Source organism: Stegodyphus dumicola, chromosome 3 (genome assembly GCF_044657685.1).
Source record: "Stegodyphus dumicola isolate Sdum_Otavi_A_Nest chromosome 3, ASM4465768v1".
NCBI classification, from domain to species: domain Eukaryota; kingdom Metazoa; phylum Arthropoda; class Arachnida; order Araneae; family Eresidae; genus Stegodyphus; species Stegodyphus dumicola.
Window position 1 is genome coordinate 9,023,006 of NC_140770.1, and position 23,541 is coordinate 9,046,546.

Consider the following 23,541-nt stretch of genomic DNA (forward strand, 5'->3'; position numbering starts at 1 on the left):
AGAATTTATTACTGAATTCAATACAAAACACAAAATTCAATTATTTGCAATACAAAAAAAGTTAAACGTTAGTAGTTATCGATATACATTAGATAGTTGAGATTGCAGTGAGTTATCAGTACTTAGTAGGGTACCCTTTATTTTTGATTACAGTTTCAAATCGACGTTTCATTTTAATGACAAGACTTTTAACCTCTTCTTCGCTATTACAGGATGCCAGGAAACAATTATAGCCTCAATAGTTCCCTTTTATTTGATGGGCGCCTCATTCGAACGAGAGTTTTCAAACGGTGCCACAAATTTTCGATAGGATTGAGGTCAGGACTGTTTCCTGGCCATGACAACAATTTAATGCTCTTTGTACGAAACCACTCTTTCGATATTTTGGCCGAGTGGCGAGGAGCAGAATTCTGCTGAAAAATAAACGAAGCATTGTTGGGAAAGAGATCTCTGATGGAAGGTAGAAGTTTTGGTTCTAGAATAGTGTCAATGTATTTTCTGGCATTCAGTGTCCCATCGATGACATGAAGGCGACCAATACCATCTGCTGACATGCATGACCAAATCCTAACACTAACTGGGTTCTTCACAGTTCCTTGAATACAGTCAGGATGTAGCTCTTCTCCTATTCTACGTCTTACATATTTTCGCCCATCACTACCGAATAACGATATCTTAGTTTCGTCACTCCATATAACTTGTGACCACTGATCATCTGTCCAATTAATGTGTTTCTTTGCCCACTGTAGTCTTTGTTTTTGTAGCTGAAAATTAAGATAAGGCTTTTTTCGTGGAATTCTACCTCTCAGTACAACATCTGTTAATCTTCTTCTGATTGTTCTTGAACTGACAGAAACACCAGCATCATTCAGATCACTTCTGATGGCCGCTGATGACATTTTTCTATCTTGGAGACATAGTCTTTTTATTATTCTGTCATCAATAGATGTGGTGCACCTTTTTCCGCCTTTTCCTTCTTTGTTTTTTATTGAATGTGTCTCCTGATATCGTAAACAAAACTTTCGGACTCCAGATGTAGTCACTGAACCACCCACCTGTCTTGCAATTTCAGCATAGGAAAGATCACTTTCTCGTAACACAATAATATTACATCTCTTTCTAGGTGTCCAGTCTACTCTTTTATTTGATGTTATTGCTTCTTGACTAAATATTAAAAATTTTTACAAAAATTCCGACTTGTAATTGCAGTGTATAAGAAACAGGTCCTCCTTCTACAGAACAAAGCAAAATAATGAATTGTTTCAAGTGTAAACATGATGTCATCTTCTACTGGCAGTTGCTAACATTTGATTGGTTCTCGGAACAAGAACAGTGATTGGCCAGGAAAGCTAGACATTACAAACCACTTCATAACTGTGTTTTTTATTTATATTAAAGTACATATAACTTTTTTGTATTGCAAATAATTGAATTTTGTGTATTGAATTCAGTAATAAATTCTCTTTAAAGGATATATACAAGTTTGCATTTTGCGAAACGCAACATTTTCTATAAGCATACAAAGTTCAAAAACATAAAAATTTCCAAAATTGTCCACAATTTTGGCCACTACTGTATATCGTAGTATCATAACATACTCTGTGATAAAACTTTGAAACTTTGTTAAGCGTGTCAAAGGAAATTGAAAAACTTTTTCACTAAATAAAAATTTATAACAAACTTACCATGGTAAGCAGTCGGAAATCTTTTGCGGAAATAAGTTAAAGATGGCAAATTTTTAACTCCGTATTTCCGAGCGTAGCGAGCATCCTTGATTTTGACAAATAGTATATCTAATTCATCTATCTCGTCGTCTATTTCTTCCAAAGAACGAAGAGCTTCATCGCATGCTGGGCAATCTCCATCATCTATAAAAAAATAAGAATCATGAAGGCGTATAAATAGTGTTATGTCCAACCAATATGGTGGCAACAAGAAAATTAATAATAGCATCCGGAGATACGTTCCTGCAACGTATTAAATAAACAGTTATTGGCCAATATGTTGGGCACAAAAAAACTAATAACATTTTCTCGCGGTATGTTATCTGAGCACGTTAAATATTAGGAAAAAAAAAACTGTCCAATATGTGGGCAACAAAAAAATCAATATTACCATCTTGTAAATTCATTAGATTGTTTTGAAGAAGGAGAAGAGCAAAATGAGCAGTGCCGTCGCCGGAACTTGAACCTTCGACCGCACGAATACGCGTCGAGGGTGCTTCCAATTATACCACGAAGGCCGTAGAAAAGGCGGGCGAAAGTACTTTTTATATACTCCCCATTTTAAAGGCGGATCTGAGATGAAGGGACCCAGTCGTCAAATTCTGTTGGTGACGAATTACCATCCATTACGATTTAGCTTGGTCGCCACTGCAGAGCCATTACGTTATTTTGAAGTAGATGTGGTGTGGTGTATTTAATTATGGCAAAGCACACTAGGGCTATCTGCCTAAGAGGAGGGATGCCCTTCGTGGAGGACTTTCTAAGGGAAACTGGCTCGTATACACGTTACACATGGGGAAAACCACGAAAACACCCATGCAGCCAGCCCGTTCGCGGGATTCGAACCTCGGACCGAACTACCAGTGTTTAGCGACTTTACCGCTCGGCCGCTGGTGGGCACCTATTTTGAAGTAGAAGAGGTGAAAATTGTGCAATGCCATCGCCGTAACTGCAACACTGGACCTCTAGAATATGCTTCCAATTAAACCACAAAGGCAAGCGGAAAAAATCTGTGTACACCACATGACTTCCTTGTACAGAATATTAAATTATACGCATTTTTTTTTCTTGAATTTCATTTAAATTGATTGGATTGAATTAAATCTACTTCGTCAACAGAGCATAAACCACAATAGAATAAATGCACTCTTTAAAATTCACTCTATTTGTTTACTATAACGACACTCTGAATGCACAAAATTTATATCATTTGAAGAATTATCGTTGCCACATGTTCTCTTAAAATACTATAATAAAGATAGAACGATACATGAAAGAAATTAAGCAAACAAAACAAAAAAGAAACAGTTTTTCACAGACGATTGAGTATTTCTCATTCAATTAATTCAGTTCTCACTTCGTGACAAGGCAAAAATACATAAAAACTCAAAATATCTGCATTAAAAATTACGAAGTAAATCTTAAACACTTATTTCCTCGAAAAAATTTCAGAAAGGATTAACCATGATTTAATTCGCAATAATAAATGAAGGCGTTATTTTTGTGTTGCGAAGCTTAGTTTCCATAGATTGGCAACAAATCTACAATTGTGCTGTTTCAAATGTAAACAAATATGTCCGACATGTTATTTGAAACTTAACCGCACTTCAACAGCTTTTAATTTGTTGATAATTGTACAAATATTGCTTCCAGAATTACGAAAGGCATAAAAACCTTAACCGAAAGATAAAAACAACATAATTCAATCGTTTTTAAAGCAAAAAATGTACAATTTACTAACATATAAGAGTAAAGAAACTGAGATCACTGAGCCGGGTAACAGAGTGGATATATATATAAATATATTTATATAAGTTTGGTGCGGCCGATTGGAACCAAATTACGAGGTGCACATCTACATGTTATAGCAGTCCAATATACAAAATTTCAATGTTCTGAGGTGACTCGTTTTTGAGTTATGCGAGACACGTACGTACGTACATACGTTCGTACAGACGCCACGAAAAATTCTCCTCAGAATTAATTTTAAAGCAGTTTTATAATTTTTTTGGAGGAAACGAGTCTTTTATTTTGTCCTTACGTACAGATATCACGCAACAACATCGTTAAATTGCATTCGATAGCGGTCAAAATGGACATTTTCGTTGAAATATGCTGCCTGAAACTTCTCGCGATTACCATACTTCCTTTTTACTTCGTACAAGGAAGTAAAAAGGGAGAAAATACCTTTATAATCTCAAGATATGGTCACGGGATTTATTAAATAATATCTTTCAAAACTTTGACCAGTATTTGGCAACAAGAAAATTGTGTTGCTGTTGCAACTGATCTCTTTTTGTATGAATCTGAAACAGTCCATGAAATTCATCGTGGGAAGGGGTACAAGATGATGCCTGTCGTCGGCAAGAGCTCTGGACACCGTATATAGGTGACAGTACGATTTTGCCCAGTTCCCCCCCCCCCAATTTTGAGGAACAGCACCTCGGGGGCTGGGTCCTAGGAACTACATGAGAGGAGTTTCGACTCGCCATGTATTTAGAGTGCCCAATGCTGCAAAGACATTATACATTTAATAACAACCATGATCTATCGTGGATTCGAACCTGAGCCATACGGTATGGTAGTCAGAGTCATTAACCACTAACCAGTTTGGGTGACACAAGAAAATTAATAACAGCACCTCGAGATGTACTCTTCCAACGTATTAAATGAGAAGTTTAAAAAAATTGACTTATTAGTTACTTATTAGTTAATACAAAATTTTAAATGTAGAGTTACAAATATTATTTGCTTTTTTTGTGCTCACAAATTATGACGCCAAACTTCACATAAAGTTTTCTCAGCCATGTTTGTGATGTTATGATTGAATGATTTGTAGATGATTCATTTTTTTTTACCATGATATTTTTTTACGACGATTTTTCAAAACTGCGATGTTTTTTCCTCGCGTTATTTTCACCTGTAATCAGTAAGATACGTTATAAATTCCCCAAGAATTAATTAGATTAATTTCAGTATATTTGCTTCTGACAAATCTTTCTAGATAACTAAAAAATATTCATCGAAACATGAATTAACGTACTGAAGAATCCCACCCGCAGCATTGAAAAGATTTTCATAAAATTCTGTGCTTTATCTTGTAAGGATTATGTTAATTTTATTAACAGTTAAATTTTAAGTTAAAGTTCCTTTCCTGTCAAATTCTTAACTTCAACTTACTACTTCCGGCCAGAACGTAGTTTTGGAATCTTGCTGAATATTTAATGAGGAGGAGCGGTATTTAAACCACGAAGTTACTTATTGAGTCGGAGAGAATCAGAGTTTCTGATTTACGCGCGTCTGCCTTTTTGGCCACTCTCTCTCAAAGCTGTTATTACACTCGGCCGTACTCAGGCCCTTGCTAAGCTTCGTAGTCAAATAAGTTAAGGGGCCAACTCGATTTGAACCTTGATAGCTTCGGATGTACTTCTTTAGTTAAGCTTAGTTTTAGTTTAATTCTTAGTCTTTTAAGTTCAAGTCCAAGTGCGGGCTTTGCTTGTACACTCCCAGGCGGAGTTTTGTTAAATCTTATCGGAATAATAAAGGGCTAGTTACCCTTCTATCTTGTTGTTTTTTGTCACCGAACTCAAGCGATTATTCGCTTATCAGTTCTTAGATTCTTCACTTCCAACATTAACTTAGAATTCCAAAGTGAGGAACTCTACAATATTAAGAAACTAAGTGCCTAAAATCAGTATGTAAGAAAGGAGACCTTTAATCGCCTTTCTAAAAACCCTTGTATATCCTGATAACTTGTAACTTAGATATACCAACAGCGGAACAAAAACTAGAGATTATTATGACATCAATAAAAATACAATGAAGTTTAGATGTATTATTCTGTTGATTTACCGCTTCATTACCGATATTATATCATTACCTTATTTACCGATCCACGCTTATTTAATTGTGCATTTAACTCAGATATCATAGGCTTAAAATGTCAGTAATAAATCACTATACTTACAAAAGAATATTGCAATAAAATCATTTTCTTGTAAGAGCTTGTCGAGCATTTTTCTGCTAACTTCTTCAATTTCATTTTTCAGTTCGATTATATCTTGACTAGTTAGCCAATTTAAAACTCTTTCCGGATCGCTTAAGGAACCTAGATGAACAAAATTCAAGAATAAAAAATGGATTATTTTTAATAAAGCATTATATTAATAAACCTATATAAGTAGTGAGAATGAGTAATTATACAAGGAGCCTATAGGAAGAGGAATTCATGTGAGAATTGTGAGTTGGTAGATGTGTGAAGAGTAATGATTATTTGTAGCAGTTATGAGAATTATGATTTGAAAGCTATATAAAGAGTAATAAATTTGAGTTAGAGTTATGAAAATTAGAGGTATGAAGTATAATGTATGAAGCTTTTATATCTGGTCATGGTAAATTTGCAAGTTATCTGTTTCGTCTTAATCTACGATCAAACAATTTATGTGAACGTTCAAAAAGAGTTTCTCGGGATGTGGAACATTTCATTTTCTCGTGCCCTACATTTGATGGCCCTAGATTATGCTTACAGAACGATTTGAAAATATTCGGAGTGACTTGGCCAGTGAACTTATCTGTTTTCGTGAAGTCCTGACTGCTGTTCTCTGCTTTCGTTCGCTTTATTTATGCATGTAATTTTTAATGTTTATTTATACACGTAACCTTTAATGTTCTAGTTAACTTACTTCTGTAAGCCCCGTGTTGTACATATGTGGTGCACGGGGAGTCTGTATGTTCTCAAAGGAAAAAAAAAAAAAAAATGTATGAAGCTGTGTGAAGTATAATTATTGTGAGTAAGAGTTATGAGAATTAGGAATTGAGAACTCATGAAGAATAATGAGTAAGAGTTATGAGTTGAGTTATACAAAAAGTAATGATTATGAGTAAGCGTTCTGAGAATTAAGAGTCAATACCTCTATGAAAAGCAATGATTACGAGTAAGATTAATGAGGATTAAGATTCTACTAATTAAGTTAAAAGATTTGTGAAGAGTAGTGATTATGAATTAGAATTGAGAAAATTCCGAGTTAAAAGCTATATGAAGAATAATAGTTATGAGTAGAATTAATGAAAATCAAACATTCTACTAAACTTATGAAGAATAGCGATTATGAATAAGAACTAGCTGTACGAAGAGTTATGATTATGAACAAGAGTTATGAGAATTGTACAAAGGCTATATAAGGAATAATAATTATGCAAATGAGTTATGAGCTTTGTGAGTTTAAAGCTGCACAAAGATAATGACTAAGAATAACACTTATAAGAATTGTGAGTTGATAGTTATATGAAGACTGTTCCCGCTAGGCCTGCAGTTCAGATTTTTCAGCTTGCTGCCCTATGGAAAAAAAACTGGTTTTGGAGATGGGTCGGCTACGTTAGTTGTGTCCGTTAGCTCAGATAAACCCCAGTGGGAACGGCCCTTAAGAGTTATGGAGGTTAAACATTCTACTAAAGTTTAAAAAGTATGTTAAAGTATGAGCAGATGAAGAACAATGATTATGACTAAGAGTTAGAGTTATGAAGTGAAAGCTATATGAAGAGTAGTTATTACGAGTTGAAAGATTGTGTAAAGGATAATGATTATGCATACAAGTTAAGAGCTGAAAGCTGTATGAAGAGCAATGCTTATGAATAAGAACCATGAAAATCCTGAATTGAAAGTTATATGAAGAATATGAGCAAGATTAACGATTTGGTGCTACTTTGGTAGACGGTTGTACGGATTTTTCGCGAATTACGTTGCGCAATTGTTGGCGCGATTTTTACAATCGTCAGCCATCTTGAAAAACGCTGTTTTTACGCATAGTAAAGTATTCGAAACTTAAAAAAAAAAATATCTTTAAAAGTAATGGATTAATTTTTTGTCGAAAATGTCGTTTTTTAAGATGGCAGGCAAGTGTAAATAAATACATTTACTATGAGTATAAAATACTAAAGTAAGGCTATTATTACTTTCATATAGCAAAAAAGAGAATAAAAACACCGCTATAAAAACATTGTGCCAACGTTTAATTAGATTAAAATATTACTGAAATTGAATATCGAATTAAAAACCATCCTACCAACATTTAAAAGAATTATAATATAATTAAATTCAAATACTTTAAAATACGTTATACAAAATATAATTAACATTAAAACATATGTGACAATAATTATCTCAGCAATTTTTGAAAATAGTGTATTAATTTTTTTAACAAAAATTGAAGTATACAATTATAAAATAAAAGAAAAATATGCACTTACATTTTTTTGAGTAATTTAACCTCTTGTTTATTGATAAGTACCACAAAAAAAAAATCGAAATCATAATTGAATCGGCTCTTTCCACCATTTTCATCTGTTATCCACATATCTCGCACTTCATTGAAGAAGCAATTAGCGAGGTTTCCTCAAAAAATTTGAAATAAATTTCCTTTGACGCTATTAACAATTTATAAATAAATCTTTGATTAGGAAAGACAGGTTGGCAAAAATAAGGTCTCAAAGGGCAATTTTTTTATTCCTTTACCTATAATTTTTGGTAATTACCAATAACAACATTCATCTTCGAAACGGAGATATCCATTCCATTTGAAATCTGACGAATTCGAAGAGATGAATAATAAAATTTTAAAATGGCGCGGTAATGCACAAATATTCAGTAACCAATCAGGGAGCTGATTACATCACGCATACAATTAAAATTATTTAAACAATCATTCATAATAAAATCATTTTTAAAACAAATGCAAAATTAAATTGTATTTTAATATTTAACAGCCATAAATAATGTATAAACCATTAGATTAAATTTATAGATATTAATAAACCAATTACTTTTTAAGTAAGGTGACGTCATTGATTACATCATCAACAACATAAAATTATATAAAATATTATAAACAACAAAATTTTTATTTCAAATAAAAATGTAAAATTAAATTGATTTTTAATATTTAGAAGCCATAAATAATATTTAAAACACGGAAGTTATGCATAATAAAACGCATTATTATTTTAATAAAATGACAACAAAGTATCGGTTACCATAAATAACTCATCCAGCAATGGGTTTACCATAAGTTGTATTACTCGCCAAAAAAAATCGCCAAAATCCGTGCAACCGTCTACCAAAGTAGCACCATTAACATTCTATCAAAGATAAAATGTATGTTAAGGCATGAGGTGTAGGGATTATGAGTAATTACACAAAAGTTATATGAAGAATAATGGGTTCGTATTAAATGCACCTTATTGGCGAATATAGTCACATTTTAGTTTCCGTCGGAAAGTGTTTAGCGATTGTCTTTAGAACGACATCGAACATACCATTTGCAGCGTGTCGTTGCCTCCAGAGAAAGGTAGGATCAGAGCTGGTGGCCAGCTGTTCCTCCATGCTTTTTGTTTCGCCATTTAACATTTCCGCATACGCATTCCATATTTTGCGTGTGCGTGCCAGTTTCAGGATCGATGAAATTATATTTTTGATTTACTTTACAATGAATATACACAGATTTTCAAGTCATATGTCCAAGTGTTTTATATACCTTCCAACAGCGGAAAAAATTATCGTTCTTCTTTCTTTTCAATTTCGTTCATTTTTGTAATGCTACTACGATAGGCGACCATTACAAGAAATGTGTCGCGACAAATGCTCCCCCCCCCAAAAAAAAAAAAATCCACTGTGCAGGCAGCATTGTTCCAGCAGCATTTTTGCGTCGCGGGAACATGTTTTCGCCGATCTTCACAACGCATCAGACGCCGCCGATTGTCTCCTTTTGCTGCTGCGGCCATTTCGAGAACGCAGATAATTATTCCAATTCACTAACGTTTCGTCGGCAATTGCTAGATTGCCCACTAACCGCCAACCTACACGTCAAACACCCTACTCAAGTGGGAATGGAATTTAAAATATTCCTAATCAACCATCAACACACCTACAAAAACATTAAACTAATCATAGACAAGCTACAACAACAAGGTAGAGAACAATACGGTTACAACCACTCATAAATAACAATACGGATGTAATGATGAATACCTAGCAATCGAAGTGCCACCACAGAGCTGTCCAAAGAATCATGACTGTTTGCTCACCTCCACCGAAGAACGACACCTAATCTGCAGCTTCACCATTTAACTTTCCATGGAAACAATCTAAGGTACTCATATGATTCAAATATGATTTTCAACAGGGAGTGCTCCTATCTTAAGTCATTACTATTTATGTGAGTGATGATTATCAACTACCAGTGCCTTCAAACTGCCAAAGCGCAGTACTTTGAACTTTACACTATTATCTGATGCTCATTATACAAAGTGCTCTCCATGCTGCTGCGCACAATTCTGTGCACATTGAACTCTATGCACAATGAACTCTGCGCAAAGTAAACTCTGCAAAATCTGTGCACAATCACACAACGGTACCACCAACACAAAAATAACATAGCATTATAACTCACGTCACATCCATCTTCCCAAATGCTAAGGTATTCCTCCAAGCACACCAACAAATGTCAAACTGCAACACCTAATTAATTGTAAATTGTAACATGTTATCTGCATATTGATTCCTGTATACCAATATATCTGTACCTCGATTACCTGTACCCCAGTTTATCTGTATAACTGTTTTCCTATGTAAATAACTTGTTACTTTAATGTAATTTATTATGTCAACTGCGCAATGTAATGACCTGAAATGTAATCTTTTATCTTAATAAATGCCAGAAAAGGTTAGTGCAGTGGGGCAATACCATTTTTGTCTATGACGATGTCGTGGTGCCCCCTGCACTTTTTCCTGTCCTGTCCTGCTTTTTGTAGAACTTGACCGACGTTTGTTATTGTTGACTCACTTGTCTGACAGTAACATCACTCCAAGCCCACGAAATTCCTCGTTGCAAAGAGCGCAAGATTACGCCTATCGTTGGCAACAGTCTTAAGCACCTAACAGGTGACAGTGCGATTAGCTCAGTTCCGTCCCCAATTTTGATCGACGTCACGCCGGGGGGCGGGTCCGAGGGTCTCCCACTCTTATTTCCGAGAGGACTTTTGGCTCGCCGCATATTTAGAGTGTTCCCATGCCACACGGATACTATACATTTACAAACATCCATGCATTCTCCAGGATTCGAACCCGTGCCCTTCGGGACAGCAGTCAGCGACGTTAACCACTTCGGCCCGACGTTTGTTCTTCATACCAGCAATACATGAAACGCAAGGCTGTTGTGAATGTTATTCGACTTCCTTCGAACCGGTTTCCTACACGCATTCTAATACTTTTACTACATTTTTTCCAAAAAAATGCGATCTTCGTTGACGTATAGCTTCTTTGAGTGCGAAAAGTTCGGATTCTCGATTTTCCGATAGTATGTCATAATTCTGCAAATAGCGAACTGCCTCCGTTTCACTTCGAGGTAAGCCCCAGAGATCCATAAAAATCAAAAGTAAGGTACAATTTTTCCTTGATTTCTAAACGAACAAATGACTCTCTAATAAACAGCTATCTTATCGAACCACGTACAAACACGAAAATGTCAATAGATTGTCAAAAACCGTGAAATATTTGGCGATTAATCGTTAGGATGCGGTCAACACTAACGAAGCGAATAATGATTATAACTAAGAGTTAGAATTAGGTGTTACTTTGGTAGACGGTTGCACGGATTTTGGCGATTTTTTGGCGATTTTTCTTTTGGCGAGTAATACAACTTATGGTAAACCCATTGCTGGATAAGTTATTTATGGTAACCGATACTTCGTTATTAAAAAAATAATGCATTTTATTATGCATAACTTCCGTGTTTTAAATATTATTTATGGCTTCTAAATATTAAAATTCAATTTAATTTTACATTTTTATTTGAAATAAAAATTTTGTTGTTTATAATATTTTATATAATTTTATGTTGTTGATGATGTAATCAATGACGTCACCTTACTTAAAAAGTAATTGGTTTTATTAATATCTTTAAATTTAATCTAATGTTTTAAACATTATTTATGGCTGTTAAATATTAAAATACAAATTAATTTTGCATTTGTTTTAAAAATGATTTTATTATGAATGATTATTTAAATAATTTTAATTGTATGCGTGATGTAATCAGCTCCCTGATTGGTTACTGAATATTTGTGCTTTACAGCGCCATTTTAAAATTTTATTATTCATCTCTTCGAATTCGTCAGATTTCAAATGGAATGGATATCTCCGTTTCGAAGATGAATGTTGTTATTGGTAATTGCCAAGAATTATTGGTATTGGAATAAAAAAATTGCCTTTTGAGACCTTATTTTGGCCAACCAAAGATTTATTTATAAATTGTTAATAGCGTCAGAGGAAATTTATTTTAAATTTTTTAAGGAAACCTAGCTAATTGCTTCTTCAATGAAGTGCGAGATATGTGGATAACAGATGAAGATGGTTAAAAGAGCCGATTCAATTGTGATTTCGATTTTTTTTGTGGTACTTATCAATAAACAAGAGGCTAAATTACTCCAAAAAAATGTAAGTACATATTTTTCTTTTATTTTATAATTATATACTTCAATTTTTGTTAAAAAAATTAATACACTATTTTCAAAAATTGCTGTAAATAATTATTGTCACATATGTTTTAATGTTAATTATATTTTATATAACGTATTTTAAAGTATTTGAATTTAATAATATTCTAATTCTTTTAAATGTTGGTAGGATGGTTTTTAATTCGATATTCAATTTGACTAATATTTTAATCTAATTAAACGTTGGCACAATGCTTTTATAGCGGTGTTTTTATTCTCTTTTTTGCTATATGAAAGTAATAATAGCCTTACTTTAGTATTTTATACTCATAGTAAATGTATTTATTTACACTTGCCTGCCATCTTAAAAAACGACATTTTCAAGAAAAAATTAATCCATTACTTTTAACGATATTTATTTATTTTTTTTTTTAAGTTTCGAATACTTTACTATGCGTAAAAACAGCGTTTTCAAGATGGCTGATGATTGTAAAAATCGCGCCAACAATTGCGCCAACGTAAATCGCCAAAAAATCCGTGCAACCGTCTACCAAAGTAGCACCTAGAATTATATATTGAAAGTCATATGAAGAATTATTATTCTGACCAAATGCTATAATAATATGAGTTGAAAGCTGTATGAAGAGAATAATGAGTGAGAGTAATGGGGGATAAACATTTACCTTCATAGAAAACTGGTACTCTCTTCCTGAAATAGGCCAGGGTCGGAACACTGTGAACTCCCCACTTGACAGCCGAAGCTGGGTCGCTTACTTTAACAAAGCCGATCCCAAACAAATCAGCTTCTTCATCGATCTCTTCGAGTTCTTTCAAAATGTCTATGCATTCCTCGCATTCCTTCTCGTCTGCAAGAAAATTATGAATACATTTCAATTTCAAATGGAAAATCTGGGTAACATATTATTGCGTGCGTACGGGTTCGTAACAGATTGAATGTACATGTCCGATAATAAGTTAATAAACATTTATTATCATCAAAGGAAATATAACAGAACGCCGGAATTATCCTCAGAGATATTCGTACAAGTGTTCACTATATCACGCAGTAATAATCAGTAGTTGTATTTCAAACTACTAAAAACTTAAAAACACAACGCATTCTAAAGCGTATCTAAAGAGAAAGTTAATCCAAATATCTCAATTCACGCGGAACTAAACAACTTGCAACAACAGGAACTAAGCAACTGAACTTGATGCTCTCTCTTTGGCCTTTTATAGATTTTCAACGGGCGCGAGAAATTTCTAGTACTTCCTGCTTCTCGATATTTCTCAAAGCAATAGCAGGATGGAATTACGGTTGCAGCTGATATAGCGGTCAATTACATTTATTCAATTTCAATACAAACTGTACGTACAGTTGTCACTCAGAGTCTGTACATATAGACCGAACTCAGAACGTTCTAGTTAGACGTAACTCAAAACGCTCTAGTTAAACGTGATTCGGAACGTTCTTTGCATGTTATACAGAAGTGTTAACCCACATAGCACAAAAACATCCTTGGGATATCCCGAGGATGTTGCTCGCGGGATATGCGCACATCCTCAGGACATCCCGGAATATCCCGCGAACCTCTTAAACACCTCCTCCTGAGTGCTTAATGTCACATCCCGGGATATCCTCAGGACATCCTAACTAAGTCCCATCGACAGCGTGCGGGATGTTATTAGGATATGAACTCCTACTTACTACATCCTCAGGACATCCCGGGATATCCCACTAACATCCTAAAAACATCCTATCTATGTCCCATCGACAGCGTATGGGATGTTATTGGGATTTAAAGTCCTACTTACTACATCCTCAGGACATCCCGTAATATCCCAGTTTCCTCCTAAACTCATCCTCCCGAGTGCTTAATGTCACATCCCAGTATATCCTTAGGACATCCTATCTAAGTCCCACCGACGGCGTATGGGATGTTATCAGGATTTGAAATACTAATTACAATATCCCTTTAACCTCTTAAATACATACTCTCAACTGCTTAATGTTACACCCCAGTATATCCCCAGAAATCTTCTTTATATTCCAGTGAAAGTGTGTGAAGGTGTTTTGATAACCTGAAACTTGCTTTTTTTTCCACAGGCAGTCTCAGGTCCTCCATCTGTGGTTACTATGGAGAAATAAGAAATGTTAAGAATATTTATACAATTTATTTTTCTAATTTGAATTTCAATTTATTTAATAATTTTTAAATATATCTAAAACAGAGCAAGAGACTTGAAATGAATTATTAATACAAAATATTATAAGAGAAAATTTTGCTTTAAGATATTAAAAATCTTTCGATCATTTTTAACCATTCAATAGCCCAAAACTGAATTCTTCGATATATTCATAATTAAATTATTCTACAAATTCAGTTCTGACTTCAGTTAATTTGTGTTCAAAATTCAATAATAAAATTAAGCATTTAATAACCTTTAAGTAGTGGACCAGATGTGTGTAGATTTTGAAATTCTGAACTTAAGTCGGTTACGTTGATTGAATCATTATTCATAGCTACAATATGATTAAACAGTTCATGAGTTCGTCTTGCTATTTGCTGTAATGGAGCGGAAGATTTTCTAATCAATTTTTTTATAGAAGATTTATTTCTATAAAAATTCAAATTTAAATGCACTGTAATTATCTAACGACCCAAACATTTTTACACCTTCTCAAATATGCAGTAGGCCGTGAACATTATGAGACATATACTGTTTTTCATAATAAAGCCCAAAATTTACTACGAAGAGTTTTAATAGAGACTGTGCGTATTCATAAATTGCCGTCTGATTCTGTATTTTGCATAAGAGTGTAATCGAAATATGAAGTAGTAAAAAATGATCATATAGCTTTTTGTTAAATTAAAAAAAAAAATAATAAATGGGCTAGTGTACAATAAAAATTGACGGTATTCTGTAGCTTTCCAGTGTTTCAATTCTTTTAGAGTTGGTTCCTTGGTTTTCTTGCAAATTCAACTGGTACGTAAGGTTTTAAAAACTGGTCATTTAAAAAAAAAAAATAGCTCAACATTTTTATGTGGCAATCGTGCTTGTAAGGTGCCTCCGCCTATCCTAATAGTAATCATTTTTTGTACTACTCCTGAGCACACAAGGTGCATAAAGTCTAACGGAATATTTATTAGTCCTATATTTGGAATATTCCGTAAAATGGGATAATCGTTTTGGTAATCGTCATCAGTCAGTTCTTCTTGAGACATAAAAGTTCATATTTCGAATCACAGTTTGAAATGGAACTTAAAGAATATTTGCTAGCGCAAAAATTCGATACAGGCTTTTTTCATAATTAAATGCTACTTCATCTTCTGACGAATCCGCTAATATACGTTAATTTATTCTGCTGTAAATCCGTCTTTTAGATATCTGAGATAATATTTTTACTTCTGATCATTTTTGTAGAATAAAGGAAAGATTTTGAAACTTACTTTTCGCACTCTCTCAGTGTCACGCTTGCAAGCGTCAGCAAGTCAGTTCCTAACTGAAACAGAATTTGGAACGACGGCTATTAACATTTAGCAGAATAGCTGAATTCTGGAAATCAGAAAGTAAGCACGTGTACTTTCCACTTTGTGGAGTTCTTCAAGGATATCACTATTACGGAGCAATTAAAACCGTTGGGGGGCATTCAGCCCCCCAACGGTTTTGTTGTGAAGGGATGCTTCCCTCATGGTTCCTACCTCCATGGTTTCCCTTTTAGGGTGATACAAAGAAGGAAAGTCTGACACATAAATCTGCCACGTTAACAAAAGAGAAATTTTCTTGGGGCATCGGCTACAGAAAAAGTGCTTAGAGGTGTTACATTCTTAGCGAAGCTCGCTTTCTCAAAAGCAAAGAAAAGTTGAGAAGCAGTTTTACGAACAATGATAAATAATGTAAATAAAGATTTAAGATTTTCAACTTCAATTGTTATTTATAGTATAAAATAAAGTAATAAAACTGCTGAGTTTAAAGAACGCGTTTAATTTAAAAATTAAAGCATTTTAATTTAAAGTTTGAACATCTATTTAATCTGCTATCTAATTTTGAGTTTTCATAACAACATTTAACTTTGTGTTATATACCTTGAACAAACGTGTTTACTGTATTTTCTGGATGTTACAAATAAATTAATAAAGCAGTAATTATTGTTAAATTATGAGGAGTCATGTAGCATTGCCGGCATAACGTATAAGACTGCAGAGCGCTGGATATATTTTTTTCGCGCTTTGTTTAGCAAAGATCGAATATTTATATGTTTAAAGAGGTAGCAAACTGAGGTTTGAGGAGAGTAAGAACTTAATGTTAGTTCTTCCCATTCTTAAACCTCATTTTCCTATTACAGAGAGGTAAAAAGGAAGTTACATTTTACCTCAGTCGCTTTGAAAGACTAATAATTCTCATTATTAAAGAACTTACCAGAAAATGAACGAAGAAACTGCAATGAATTTTTTAGCCCAATAAAATTATTCTTCTGTTTATAAATTCAAATTAACGCAAGTTAAACCTCGTACAGACTAGTTTTTAACTGCGTCTGTAAACTAAAATTTCGTTTGTTAAAAAAAAATTATTGTTACTAATTACTACACGGTACTAAACATCATTCATTACTAATAAAATAGTGTAACAGATCAAAAAGTATTTTTTTCTTTTGCAGTTTCAAAGTATAGTTATTTCTATGCTAAGAACTATCGATGAATTTAATAGAATACTTTTATAACTTGATGTTTCTGATTAGTGCCTCAGAGACGAGTAAGTGATTAGTGACAGATTGCCGTACAGAAGGGCTCAAGTTCGAATGCCAGATAAGGCATGGATGTACATCATGCCCATCTGTTCATAGGATAAATGTCTTCATGAAAGGTTTTTCTGAGCTAACCTGTAACGTAAATAATATTTGTGTTCAAAGATATTAGAAAAGTATCTAAAATAATGTTTACAAATATATTATGTAGCAATTAGAATTTAATCGTAAACACAATTTCAATATGAAACTCAAAACGGCTGAAAACACGTGCCTATAATTTGTAAGAAAGGACTCTGATCACTAGACATTGTGAAACAAAAACAAAAATTTGAAAACATTATAACTTAATACTTACAGCCAACATATACAAGACAAAAATAAGTGCGTAAGCATAACAATTAAATTTTCATATGCAAAATAGGTAATCCATAGAGTAAGATTTCGATTCTTATAACATCACTTGCGTGTGGTACAAGGTTACTTTATTTTAATATTTTCAGATATGAGCTTCCATAAAAAGTAAGTACTGAAGATATCTGAGAAAGAACATCCTCAGGAGATCTTCATATATCCCGGGACATTACGACTTGAACAGGATATCCTTAAGATGTTGATTTACGCAGTCCTCAGGATATCTGAAAATCAACATCCTGAGGAGATCTTCATATATCCCGAGACATTGAGACTTGAATACGATATCCTCAGGATGTTGACTTAAGAAGTCTTCAGGATATCTGAGAATCAACATCCTCAGGATATCCTAACTGCTTCCCGGGACATTGCAACTAAAATGGGATATCCTGAGGATGTCTTGTGTTATGGGGGAACAGTACAAGTATTTGACATGCTACTGCTCGTTATAAACCTTTAATCTATAGACGACATTCAGAACGCCTGCCCAAACGTTAAGAGAACGTTCTGCTAGCACGTTATAGAAAATTTCATATAACGTTCTAGTAACGTTATATAAAATTGTTATTAGTACCACATTTTGACGTTCTCTTGTCCATTAATGAACTACATCTTACAGATGTAGTTCAGAACGCTTTGCCTGAACGTTAAAGAAACGTTCTGCTAGAACGTTCTAACAGAACGTTCTGTTAGAACGTTGAAGGAACGTTCTGTTAGAAGGTTAACGGAGCTTCCATATAACGTTCAAGAGACGTTTTATAAAATTGTTAGTAACACCATTTTTCGACGTTCTACTACCCGTTATTGAACTGTAACATATTGACGTGATTCACCACGTTCTGCCAGAACGTTAAAGGAACGTTCTGTTAGAACGTTAGAAGAACATTCATAGAATGTTATAAAAAAGTGATAGTAGTGCCACTTTTGACGTACTACTGTCCGTTATTGAGTGTGTGTGTGATTATGGCAAAGCCTCGAGGGCTATCTGCCTAAGGGGAGGAATGCCTTCGTGGTGGACTTTCTAAGGAAAACTGGCTCATATACACGTTACACATGGGGAAAACCACGAAAACGCCCATGCAGCCAGACCGTTCGCGGGATTCGAACCTCGGACCGAACTACCAGTGTTCAGCGACTTTACCACTCGGCCGCTGGTGGGCCATCCGTTATTGAACTGCAATACATAGACGTTATTGAACTGCAATACTCTTGAAAGTATGTTGGTATAAACATTTTTTCCATTATTCTTATTTTCAAGTTTCCATTGTAAAACAAACCTGCGACAATCATAAACCCCTTACAGTAACTTGCTTTGCTAATACGTGGTTCAGAACGTTCAGGTACAACGTGCCAAAAACGTTGTACTAGAACGTTAATGACACGTTGCATGAAAGTGTTACAAACACAAGTATTTGACGTGTTATTGACCGTCTTAGAACTGTAACATATAGACGGCATTTTGAACGTTCTGCTTGAACGTTCCCGACGCGTTTGTGAAGCACTTGCACTGAACGTTCTCTGAACGTTCTTGTGCTAGTTGGGCACCGAGATATCCATTTACTCAAAGTTAAATGCACGTGCCTCTGTATTCTTACTTTTCCGGCATAGCTTTCTCTTAAAATTTGTCTCGCGCTGCATTGCACGGGGAAATAAAACGATTTTAATTATAATTCTACTAAAATTAACTATCTAAATACAAAATTCGTAACAATGTTAAGCCGACTGCGAAGTGCATTTTAGCTATAGAAAGTAGTCCAAAAGTAAAACATAGGTGTGCATATTTCGTTGAATTTCCAAACTGACTCAGTTTGTCCGAAAATGCTAAAATTAAGATGGGGAGGATTAAGAATAAATCTAAAATCTTCCGAGTATAATTTTTTATAATACAATATATATAATTTTAATTACACTTACGTCCACCAGATTACGTTCTATCAGATATGATGTAATTTCCACTACAAAAGGAATATCAAAGGAGGAAAAGAGAAAAAAAAAAAAAAAAAAAAACAATTTATCGCATAGGTGAATGGGAACAAAAGATTAAATAATTCTCTTTACAAAATTTATACACGATTTTGCTTTTCACGGATAATAAAAGCTTGGGGCGCCATTGATAAAATTACATTGATAACTTATACTTTTGACAATATAAATCGATTTCGTTATTTAGGCACCGCGTTTTTATTATTCGTGATAATAGGAAGTTGTAGATAAATTTTGTAAAGAGAATTATTTATTCTTTAGATTCCATGAATGTACATGACGAAATATTTTTTATAGTTTATAAGGTATTTCTCCCACTTCCCTAGCGTGTCTTCATGGTGTAACGGTAGCACGCTGGGCCGGTATTCCAGAGGTCCGTGGTTCGATTCCCGGCGAAGGCGTTGTTAATTTTTCATCGCTCTGCTTCCAAAAACATACCTAATGTCTCTACAGTAGCACCCGAACTAAAAAGGTTGTGGATGATGATTCTCCGCACCCAGGATTTGGCGACTAGGTCCCCTAAAAACCCTAGTCGCCCTTTATAAATAATCCCCTTTATAAAAGGGGAGTATATAAGGTATTTCTCCCACTTCCCTAGTAGTTGCCTTGAACTAAAAAGCATCAGCTTTGCATAATAAACTTTATTGCTATTCTAAAACATAAAATTCTTTAAGAGAAAAATTGCCTGCAGTGCAGTGCGGCTAAGAACGCTATTCTACTGAAACATAAACATGAACAACTGTTGCCATTCACACAAACTTTATAGTAAAATAAAGCACGTTGCCAGTAACAAGATTATTGCAAAAATCATAACATAAAATTAAGCAGTGAGGAAATAAAATATGCAAAGAAAAAAAGAAATGCAAATATTAAATATGCATCCGACATTAACTCCCACCCTTGCCATTGCATTAACAATAGATCATTCCCGATGCAATGGCAATGGTAAAAGTTTTACTATAGGTCTTTTAAAATAACCATTAACAGTTTTTACTGTAACAACTCTAACATTGCCATCCTTTCCTGGATGGATTTCAACAATGCGACCTAAAGGCCAAACACCAGGAGGCATGTTGTCCTCTTTAATTAATACAATATCACCTACAGACAAATTTGGAAGTTGTTGCTTCCATTTGTATCTTTGTTGTAAGGAATTTAAAAACTCCTTATAATATCTCTTCCAAAAACCTTGTCAGATTCACTTAATTCTGTCATTATTACCATGAATAATGATTAATAATCACAAATAACTTCAACAAGATACTTAAGCAGCAAAAAAATATTTTCGCTTATCTTTCTGACGTCACGCAGACGATTCGCAGTACCAGTACTTAAAAGTTCGTTAAACACAGTTCTAAAGCATATAATAATAACACATTAAATAGCATTAAATTCCTCACCTGGGGAACCAAATAGTTGCCTTGAACTAAAAAGCATCAGCTTTGCACAATAAACTTTATTGCTATTCTAAAACATAAAATTCTTTAAGAGAAAAATTGCCTGCAGCGCAGTGCGGCTAAGAACGCTATTCTACTGAAACATAAACATGAACAATTGTTGCCATTCACACAAACTTTATAGTAAAATAAAGCACGTTGCCAGTAACAAGATTATTGCAAAAATCATAACATAAAATTAAGCAGTGAGGAAATAAAATATACAAAGAAAAAAAGAAATGCAAATATTAAATATGCATCCAACACCTAGCGTGCATGCTGGGCCGGTATTCCAGAGGTCCGTGGTTCGATTCCCAGCGAAGGCGTTGTTAATTTTTCATCTCTCTGGCTTCCAAAAAATCCTAATGACTCTACAAGTTAATCATCAAAATAACAGCTTATTTAAAAATTCGTACTTATATCTTTTTATTCTCAATGTAACATTATTCAACAAATTATTCAAATGAAAAATATTTTTGTCGAAGATGAAAAATTGCTCTTTTATGTCAAATAATTCTGTTACGTCAAATAATTGAAAAATATAAGGCGAATTTGCTAACAAGGCAGAGAACACATTCAGATTTCATGTAAACTCCATTCAAAACATTTTTAGGCACTAATCGATGATGCAACTCAGTTTTGAATTTGTTCAGCAAAATAAGATATACAGAGGGTGTTTACACATTTTCAGAACGATTTCGGGGCCGTTTAATTAATGTTTAAAATGTATAGTATTTTTTAAATATTTGATCCAATAGCCTTTTTACTGAACTAAACATTTGCATTCTGATTTCCACAACCAGAAGGGCTTTTTGTAAAATTTCCAAGGGTATGGATTTCCATTCCTCTCCCAATACTTCCTAGAGTCCATCTATCGTGGCGCGTTTGCGCTTAGATGTCTTCGAAAGACTAAAAACACAATAGTCTACAGGTGAAACGTTAAGGAACTTCGTAGGAATGGGTTGGAAAAGTAGTATATATGTGATACCTGTATCAGTCTTCATTTTTTCTAGGAATACAATGGTACTTCTCGAAATATGATTTTTTAGCTTCCTCTAAATGAAGTTTCCCTCTTTGAAAGACATTGAGATAAAAAAAAATGCAATTTCTTCTGTAAATATCGGAAGTAAAACTTACTCTTGAAAGTATGTTGGTATAAACATTTTTTCCATTATTCTTATTTTCAAGTTTCCATTGTAAAATAAACCTGCGACAATCATAAACCCCTTACAGTAACTTGCTTTGCATCGAGGAACTAGTTTGTACATATTTTTCTCTTCCTTTTCGATAGTAAATGGGACTTCAGTCTTTTAAGTAAACACATGCTTCACCGAGAGTAACGATGTATTTGCCTTTGTCTCCTGTTAAGTAGTTTTTATACGGGGTTTTACAAATCGTTCTCAGCCCCGTCACATGCCTTGGTAAAAGTTGGTGAACATTATGTTTCTTACCTTTTTTAAGTCTTAAATTTTGGTTTATTATTTTATTTATTAATACGACTGATGTATTTAACAACTTTGCAATTGATTTTCTGCGTCGGCGGATTTTCACTTCTTACCACCAGTTTGACTTTAGAAAAAATCTGATGTGTACACCACATGACTTCCTTGTACGAAATATTAAATTATACGCATTTTTTCTTACATTTTATTTAAACTTATTAGATTGAATTAAACATACTTCGCCGACAGCGCATAAACCACAATAGAATAAATGCATTCTTTAAAATTCACTTTGTTTACCATAGCGACACTCTGGCGCTAGGTTTACTTAACAGTATTATATTTCCTTCATATTATAACTCAGAATGCACAAAATGTATATCATTTAAAGAATTATCTAATCGTTGCCACATGTTCTATTCAAATACTATAATAAAGCTAGAATGATGTATAAAAGAAATTAAGTAAACAAAACAAAAAAGAAACAGTTTTTCACAGACGATTGAGTATTTTTCATTCAATTAATTCAGTGTTCACTTCGCGACAAAGCAAAAATACATAAAAACTCAAAATATCTGTATTAAAAATTACGAAGTAAATCTTAAACGCTTATTTCCTCGAAAAAATTCCAGAAAGGATTAAGCATGATTTAAATAATAAATGAAGGCGTTATCTTTGTTGTTGCGAAGCTAAGTTTCTCTAGATTGGCAACAAATCCGCTACTCAGCTGTTTCAAATGTAAACAAGAGCCATGGCCGCCATCAAATTAGGGCTAGCGGAGCTTAAACAATTTTAAAATTGTTGATAATTCTAAAAATATTGCATACAGATTTACTAAAGACATAAAACCCTTAACCGGAAGATAAAAACAACATAATTCAATCATTTTTAAAGCAAAAAATGTACAATTTACAAACATATAAGAGTAAAGAAACTGAGATCACTGAGCCGGGTAACAGAGTGGATATATTTATAAATATATTTATGTACTTTTGGCGCGGCCGATTGAAACCAAAATACGAGGTGCACATCTACATGTCATAGCAGTCCTATATACAAAATTTCAACGTTCTGAGGCTACTCGTTTTTGAGTTATGCGAGATACGTACGTACGCACGTACATACGTTCGTGCAGACGCCACGAAAAATTCTCTTCAGAATTCATTTTAAAGGAGTTTTTTAGTTTTTTTGGAGGAAACGAGTCTTTTATTCTGTCCTTACGTATAGATATCACGCAAAAACATCGTTAAATTGCATTCGAAAGCGGACAAAGTGGATATTTTCGTTGAAATATGCTGCCTGAAGCT

The 23,541-nt window shown here is 33.9% G+C and overlaps 1 protein-coding gene across 1 annotated transcript in view; it reads right to left on the reverse strand.

The window, feature by feature from the left end:
• LOC118197552 (uncharacterized) overlaps positions 1–23,541 on the reverse strand; it is a 214,945-nt gene that overhangs the window by 16,268 nt on the left and 175,136 nt on the right. Inside the window, exons 30-32 of the mRNA XM_085812555.1 lie at positions 12,896–13,078; positions 5,692–5,832; positions 1,686–1,868 (exon numbers count right to left, since the gene is read on the reverse strand). Coding sequence (XP_085668681.1) covers positions 1,686–1,868; positions 5,692–5,832; positions 12,896–13,078 — 507 coding nt within the window. The remainder of the gene's footprint in view (positions 1–1,685; positions 1,869–5,691; positions 5,833–12,895; positions 13,079–23,541) is intronic.